Raw genomic sequence first — 8955 nt, forward strand, 5'->3', positions numbered from 1 at the left:
GCGATGGTAGGCAGCCAACTAATTGGCCACTAGTTTCCCTTTTAATGTCTCGCAATCACAGCTAATCCACTATTTGTCCTGAGATTTGTCCCGCACTCCCAGCATATTTTGTATTCATTTTGCATTTGGGTGGATTTCATTTTCGAGCAAGAAGTTCCGAAAACAAAACTTTGCCCATTGCACACACATGTCGGAGGCGGTCAGGGGGCGTGGCCGATGCCTGACCCCATAAAACTTTGAGCGTTCGACCGGCAGAAGCCAAAACAATGGCATAAGTCATTTTTAATTGCCTTTTATCGAGCGCATGAATGGGGATATTTCTTTGGTAATTGGAAAATATTTTGCTGCCGAACAGGCTTCTGTTCACTCGGAAAAACGGAAAGGGACACTTATGTACTATTAAAGTTTAATGTATTTTATGACTTGATAAATGTCTACTTTAAAACGACATGATTAAAGCAAGTTTTCCATTAAATTTTACATAATGTTTCACATAAAAATACAATTTAACAAGTCTTCTTTAAGAAAATATTAACCTATTTTAAAGTTACATTTGTCTAGGAAACATAAATTATTTCCGATATCAAAAAGTTTTTTATTTAATTAATCCTTAAATTTTTTAGGGTTTTCTTAATAAGAAAATTGTGGATAATATTTCAGCATCTACAAAATAAAATATATTTATGAGCTTTTATTTTCTGTATATTTTCTGTGAAACATAATTGTTATCTGAATTTTGTGTGATCAAAGATAGGTAATGTTTTCTCACTTAATCACTAGTACCGCTTAAATTTATAGCTTACAATTTTGTGAAAAATCTTAAGTAATTCAGACTTGAAAGTCGATTTACAGTGTGCCATTCTGAGTGTACCCCGCGTTTTTCGCCCACGCTCAACTTATTAGTGTCATTTGTTTTTTTTTTCGGTTGGCGGACAAAGTCTGAAAAATGACAGGCTCCGTCGCGCCACTGACATGACAGACATCCTGTCCCTGGGAACGATGGGATTTCCCCCGAATTTTCCGCCGCTCCACAGCACTTTCCTCTCATTAGCGTGCGGCCATAACAAGTAGCCGACCCGTTGACCGTTGGCCGTGCGCCTAACTTATGCAAGTTACTTACCTGAGCCCCGCCCCTCGCCCCTCTCTCCTCCACCATCCGCCGGATTTATGGGCCCGGCTATTAATCAAAGCCAACAGCAGGTCCTGGTTTAGAGCCTGTTTTGATTGCCGGTGGAGCCGCAAATTTATGCCCACTGAAACGGGCCAGCTCGAACATTCAATTTTTGAAATTGGCTGCGAAAATGTTGAGATTGCAGATGGCTGAAATATGACTTTGGTCGAGAGAAGATACTAGTCGATAATTATTACAGGCAGGGTGTGGTTGCTCTGGGTCTCTGTCTGGTTGTGGGTCCTTGGGGAAAAGGATCCCCAGTCGACGGAGTGGCAGGCCGAGGTTGAGCGGCAGATGGAGATGGAGGTGGTAGGAGCATCCTGTTTATTTTCCCAGCTGCATTCGGTTCTTGGCATATTGACAGGGCGCATGTTTGCCCACATCCCGACCAGATTCTCTCTTCTTCGATGCGTGCACAGTGGTGCTGCTTTGAAGCGCTAAAAATTATACGAGAATTGCTTCTGGAAAAATTTATCTGAAAAATAAATAAATATTTTGTACTACTTCGAAAGCCAAACAAAAGTTTAATCAATAAATAATACAAAATAATATATAAATAGTTATACATATACACATAATCTCATAAATAAATTATAAACAATGCATACTTTAAAAAAATTCATATTTTTAAATATAACCAAATAAAATGAATATGTATTGGTATCCATATATTTAGTGGAAATCAGGTTGTTAGAAGGTTACAATTTGGATTCCTCTCTTCAAGTAAAAATCTTGTTATTATTTTTCAAATCGAGTTTTAGTTAACCGACCTTACCAAAGATGTAATTCTCTTACAGATTGTAATACCTACCTTTGAGATTGGTTTGGCAGCTTAGAATCTATAGGCCACGATTGTTAAAAACTTTTTATTCTGAGAAAAATCCTTTTTTAAAGCTAGTAAAAAAATTCTAAAATGTAAAGTGTTATTTAAATAAAACATTTTAAGTGAATTTGGTATTTGAAAGCCTTTCCTAACGAGTGGGTCACCACGGTGGCTTGCATTTGCATATGTTTCTCGTGCGTGTGGTGAAACGTGTGGGCGGCGGGTGGAAAATCAGGAAAAGGGGGCGGGACGGGAAGGTGACGCAGTTGTGCGAGAAGTGCAGCTTGTTTGTCTTGCACTTGCGACTGTCGAAGCAACTGTCAGGACATTGTCGCATTGATGAAGCGTCCTTTTGGGCGATTGTGTGGATATGGGTATTGCGGGGATATGGATTTGGGTGCGAGCCTGTCAAAGGATATATCGCATCAATCACACACGCACACAGCACCATGTGTCGCCCGTCGGCGAAGAACAATAACAAGGACGAGGGAACTGGAGTCTTAACACTTTCGCCCCGTGCGGAGTTTTCATTAGCGCTTTTCTGGTGAATCGACAAAACGGAACCGATCCAATTATCCGACGGCCCCCCTCCTTTTTTTTCCGCCTCCTCTTTTATTTGTCTCCTTTCATATTTTATGATTGGGCCCGGGACACGTGGCTGCTCCTCGACTGGCCCACCCAATCCCCATCCCGATCCCGAGCTAGAGGCACATAAATCTTCCAGCACCGACGACGTTTGACAGCGGCACTCATATGTCACACCGGCGTGGTTGTTGTCCCATATCCTTGTTGCTGTGGGCTTGTTTTGGATTTCATGTTTAACATTTTACAGCAGCGACAGCGGTTTGACAGTTTCTGCTATTTATTGTGAATGGGAAGGAAAACAATTTTCGAGGCCGTGGGAAAGTGTGTGGGCGCGGGAATTACGGGGGAAATCATCCTGACGGAAAATGTATTGTATATCTCATTTTCTGGAAATTCGAAACTTCTTCAAATCTGCTTGTTAAGTATTATCTTTTAAATTGTAAAATCCTATTCTGGTTTATTTTTCCGGGCGAATGCTTTTGATTAAGTCAATCATAATAATTAAAATAATGATAGAAACACAGTTCTACCAAAAGAGATGTGTAAATCAATTTGGTTCTTAGAGAAACGATTTTTATTAACACTTTAATTTCAATTTACCTTGTCCTCATAGAAAATCTATTTGGTAATAAAATCTTAGTTTTCTCTTAGAAATTCAAAAATGATTTTTAATTGCATTAAATTGAAATTTAAGTAAACGGCTAACAATGATAACCTTGATAAATTGTTTGGCAAGTGAAAATCTGGCAGCAATTAAAACGGAGTGGGGGCGTTGTGGGGTTAAGCCACATGCAACATTGGCAAATTGCAGTTCAAGTGCTTAACTCGGCTCATTTCGATGCAGGCCGAAAGGCGGCACTTATTGTTAGTAACGGACACTGCCAACAGCAACAGCAAAAGCAACAGCAACAATGGCAGCAGCAACAATTAGGCTATGTAATTACGGCCAAAAGGGGGCGGAAAGAGGGGAAGCGGGGGAAAGGGGGGCTGGGAATAAAGTAGCAGCAAAGGAAAACAGAGAAAATATCCACAAAGCAAGGCACTGAGAAAATATTTCATAATTTCAATATAGCAGTTTTACATTTAATACAAATATTTTTTAAAATTTATCGTAGATTTAAATTAAAGTCTAATTTTGTTTTCATTTTCTAAATGGTCCTAAAATAGTTTAAAATTTAAATTAAACTGTTTTTTAAAAAGCGTGGAAAATACCAAGGAGAGTCAAAAACTAAAAAGCGATGGTGAAATGTTGATAGTTTTTGGGCCGTTAGTGCAGAGTAAAAGAAAATTAATATTGTTCAATTATTTCCAGACTTATGTCAAGTACTTTTCACTTATTTTTATCTCAAAAACAACAAAAAAGAAAGGGTTTCGTTAAGTGGAGTGGCAGAGAAACACCGAAGAGGCATGTAGCCACGAAAATAAAAATAAAAGCCCACACGGAAAACAAAGGACGGACATATGGCAGAACAAAGGGCAGAAACACTGCGAGATATCCAGCGACATGTCCAGTGCATTTGCATTTAAATGGTGGGTGAGTGGGGTGGAAAAGTGGACAAAGGGGGCGGGGCTAACTAGGGCGTTGATGCTAACGATGCACAGAAAATAATGTTGCTATCTTAGAAACCGATATTATAGAAATTTACTTTTAAAGAAAAGTATAACCCATTTTCTACCTATTCATTGATATTGATATTTTTGTAATGTACCTTAAAATATTTAAATTAATATGAAGAAGAAATTATGTTTTCCAGTGTATCCCAGGCGACAGTGAGAACAGCAAAATGCAATACAATAAACATGGAATGCATTTTGGGCCTGTCTTGTCGGTGAACGCATGTGAGTGCGTGATTGCAGAATATACCACATCATCAGCTGCACCACCCACTCGGTGTGTCCAGCCACCCACCACCCAACCACCTTGCAACCCACCCACCTTGCAACCCACCCACCTTGCAACCCACCCACCTGCTACTCAGCCCATCCACTAACCATCGAACAAAATGCCCAATTTGGTCAACGTCAACATTTTGAGGCGCCTACAGCCTGCAACCACACACTAAAAAAAACTGTGGTAAATAAATATTATTAAATATAACTAATATAATAATCTCACTAATTCTATAAGTTTATTTTGTGTTTTTTAGAACAAGATTAATGTGGCAGTATTTGTAAGTTTTGGTGACCTTGCAATTTTTGAAATAAATATGTTTTTAGGGCAGCTCACAAGTGCTAAAAAGAAAACCATTGACTAACATGAGTAAAATTTTAATAAAAGAAAAACCTACAAATGGTTTAAAGCAATTTACCCACAAAAGTATTCTAAATTAAATATATGAGTAATCGGAATACGTACCTTTTTTATCTAAAAGGTGTTTGTTTTATGTTGTAAAGTTAATGGCCCCTTTTTTTTGTGTGCACCCCCCCTCCTATTTAACCCCAGGAACCAGGAACTGTCCCACACGTAGCACGCATTTGCAATTTAAACTTGAATACGCATAAATTAGTGGGTATTGCCAACTTGCCATCAACAACAACCATTCCGGGTGCAACTACAATGGCAGCCATGATGACAGGCCCAGGACATGGACGGCGGTCCCCCTCCCCCTCCCCCCCAAAAAAAGGCTAGAAGGGGGGCAAAAGTGGTCGACAGTGGTCCGCAAATTGCTGCAACAGATATAGTCATAAAGGGGGTGGTCCTCCGCCTTTATGCATGTGTAACTAAAAAAGGCGTCAAGTGTGAAAACTATGGGAACTGTGTAAATTCAATCCACTTGCAGCGAAAAGAGTTCATTCAGATGACACTTAGGATCAGGGGTCAAACATTGAACTTTAATAAACATACTTATGTTCTATAGTTCTACTGTTTCCCTGCAGTTTTCAGCGTTATGACTTGATATCTTTTAGGAGACGTCATTACATGTTGATGGAACTCTTGAGTAGCAAGACTTCCTATAAAATAGTTTTGCATTGCAACCAAATGCGATTTCAGTTAATAAATATTAGAAATAGTTAATAAATATAATAAAATCCTTTTAAAATTTGAATTGTATGTAAACTCCTATATATCAGCAGTCAGTAAAAATAATAATAAGCTAAATGAAATTCTAAAGTTATCACATTATAATCCAAATAAACTTTAAAGTGTTACGATTTTGGACTTGCCTTCTAGCCTTAATAAAATAAATGTTCCAATGATTTCTTTTTGGGAATGAGCTGGAAACAAAAAGAAATAGAATAGCCTGAAATATGGGGCCCCTAAAACTACCCACTGTGCCGGGAATTGGGCTGGGAAATTGGGGCATTCGCATTCGCATTCGGAGTGCGCTTCATTAGGCATGTGTTTGTTCGTGGCCTGCGGCCTGGACCGGAGCTGACACTAGAAAAGTTTGACCAGGCGGCAGCGGATTGCTCCCCTGGGCGGAGTCCTGCCAGGACTTCCCCCCCTTCCCCCCTGCCCCCTCTTTGGAAACGGCTAAGGATGTGGAACTGAAAGTGGGTCAGGAACAGGGATTGGGTCTGCCATTCGGAGGCCCTTTACAACGCCACTTTGCTTAATGGCCCGATACCGAGCTTAATCGTTTTGTTTCAAGTTGCCGGCCATAAAGGAAATGCATCCATCATAAAATGTTGCGTCGTCTCCCGCGAATTTTAATGCGAATCTCTTTATGACCACGCACAAATTAGCCCTTGAGGGAGAAAAACAAACTGGATAAATGGGATTCTTATTTTTGGACACATTTACTTATGTTATGAACTGGAAAGTCTCTGAAATCTTTGGCGGTTGTTGATAGATTTGAAATCCAATCTTAAAATCCGTCACGGCACTGAATCCGTAGAGTTTTTTATAGGTTTCGTAGTAAATTTGCATATAAAACATATATTTCAAGGCCTACTAACCTGAACATGTCCGATAAATATAGTTGCCTTTGGTGAAACTTTTCCAATTCGGAAGCAAAGTAACCTGCGTGGCTAATGTCATACCAAAAGTTTTTTTTTGGCTTTTAGAGACCTACTCACAGTCAGTTGAAATCCATTCTCGATAACATTCGGATCGTTAGGCAGTACCAAATTCCAAGTAAATTATTTCTTGAAAACATTTCAAATTTCGTTACAAATTGAAAACGACGCAATGGTGTGGAATGCGCTTTCTTTCTGGGATGGTCAGCCGGTGACCTCGCCCGTTTATCCCCAGATGGGGGATATGATGGACCCGAACACCTCCGGATACCAGCGGACCCATCATCCTCATTCCCATCGCCATCCCCATCCCCATACTCATCCCCATACTCATCCTCATCCCATGTCCCATCACAACCACTCCCACTCCCAGTCGCATCAAAGCCCGAGTTGTTACCTGCGGATGGACATGGGCATGGGCGACTTCCGGCAGATGAGCTGTCCCATGCCCAACTACATCCCGCAGTTCCGGGAGCCCTGTTTGGACGACGGAGAGGCCTTCCGCGCCTACAACGGCATGGACACGGACCAGGGCTACGCTGGCGGAGGACGACCTGGTGGTGGATCCAGCTGCGGATCCAGTTATGGAGCCAACTATGCAGCCGGGGCCAAGGGCGACTTCTGGTAGCGGTCGGCTCACCACTTCTTGGCGTTATCTCATCGATTTTCTGTGCGTTTGGTCTTTGCAACTATTAAAATGTTTTCTGAAAGAGTGTTCTCACAAGGGGTTTTTAATTTAAACGGCAATTTTAATGTATACTTGGATGACTTTGAGGGTACAAATTTAAATTTAACAAATATAATGTGTATACTACTGTATTTTTGAAGTAACAATCAGATGAAGTTTAACCAAATGGAAATAGGAATTAAATCCAGAGTTCTCTTTCTGAGGCTTAAAAACAAAGCACAATACCAGTAGTGAGCTGTATTCGAATTTCAAACTGAAATACAAAATTAAAGACAAATACGGCCCTTAAATAATAGAAATAAAATAATGAATTCATTTGGTAGTAACAATTAGTTTAAGTTTAACCAATCGAAAGTACTCACTCAGTTTAGTAACTTAACTGACTAAACACATACAAAAGTGAAAATTAATTTGTGAAATCTTAGTGTTTTTGTTTCATTTGCTGGTGGCGAATCCGAAATGTAGCATATTACAATTTGGCAGAACGAGGGTCATAAAACAATAGTTGCAGTCTTGAAACACAGGTATTCATTTCACCCTTTTCATTACGATTCAATTGATTTCGATGCGATGCGATGGCCATCCCATATTTCTGCAATTCCCATTTACGGACTGCAGCCTGCGGGTTGTCATTGCTCGGCCTTAATTGATTTGCCTGCACAAATATTTTGCTATAATTAAACAGTTGTCCAGTTGGCCATCGCCGGATCCCTGCATCTTCGGCTGCACTGCAGCATTAATGGCCTGGCCACAAACATTTGTCCAGACGTGCTGCCTTTTACCTGAGCAACTGAACGCCCTCTGCCCGGGGGCGGTGGCAGTGGAGGGGGCGTGGCAGGCGGTTTGTTTCCTTTACGGATCGAAGAGCAGGACTCCGGGCGAGCAAATTGCAGGCGAGCAGCCGTTTCAGCAATTTTGGGCCAAGTAAAACTTGATTAATGTCCGCTATTCAATTTCGTCTTTATCGTACCGTGGAGTGGCGAAATCTTGAGGGGTATCTTGGGATTGTTCATCTCTTCTCCAAAAAACATAATTATGTTTAAAACTACCAATTTGAGGATACACTAGAGCTAAAAAGCAAATTGATTAACAAATCATTTTCATATTTATCGAGAAAACTTAAGATTGAATACCATATTTTATATTATTCTGATTAAAAATGTTTAAAAAATAAGATAACGATATATAAATAAGATAAGAGAGATATATAAATATATATATATTACTTCAAACATATTTTTTTAAATAGGAAAATACATGATTATTCCTGATTGAAGTGTCTAAAATAAAAATATTTAAAAAAGGGGAAAGCATTAAGGGGTACTTGATGAGGCTAAGCCTTCTTGCGTTTCTCTGCAATTAAGCCCCAAAGTATTTAACAACAATTCCAGTCGAGTTTTCAGCCATTTGGCTGGAAAATGTAAATGGAAATGGGAAAAGCGGCGAGCCGAAAGGAAATGGCCAAACGCAAAAGGCGTTCAGCTTGAAACACATACACAAACACATATATAGAACGCTTCAGGGAAATTCCAACCCCCTTTCTCCGCTTTTCCCCCGATTTCTCCTCGCTTTCACCTCCTTTCTCCGCCTTCTCCGCTATCCATTGTCCATCGTTCTGCTGACTTTGTCAAAAATGTGTTGAAAAGTAACAGCAAAACAGAAAGTGACAGCCGTAAAAAGCGTTAGACTTGCCATCTAGCAGCCATTTTGCAACTGACAAATATGGTG

At 40.0% G+C, this 8955-nt stretch overlaps 1 protein-coding gene across 1 annotated transcript; it reads left to right on the forward strand.

Moving 5' to 3' along the window:
- Nucleotides 1-6611: 6611 nt before the first annotated feature.
- LOC108049974 (probable zinc transporter protein DDB_G0283629) lies at nt 6612-7256 on the forward strand. Its single transcript, XM_017131402.1, has one exon. It carries the CDS (start codon nt 6712-6714, stop codon nt 7165-7167), a length of 456 nt encoding a protein of 151 aa, XP_016986891.1. The 5' UTR covers nt 6612-6711; the 3' UTR covers nt 7168-7256.
- The last annotated feature ends 1699 nt before the right edge of the window (nt 7257-8955 follow it).

The sequence above is a fragment of the Drosophila rhopaloa genome, unplaced genomic scaffold (genome assembly GCF_018152115.1).
Source record: "Drosophila rhopaloa isolate 14029-0021.01 unplaced genomic scaffold, ASM1815211v1 contig_3, whole genome shotgun sequence".
In the NCBI taxonomy this organism is placed as follows: domain Eukaryota; kingdom Metazoa; phylum Arthropoda; class Insecta; order Diptera; family Drosophilidae; genus Drosophila; species Drosophila rhopaloa.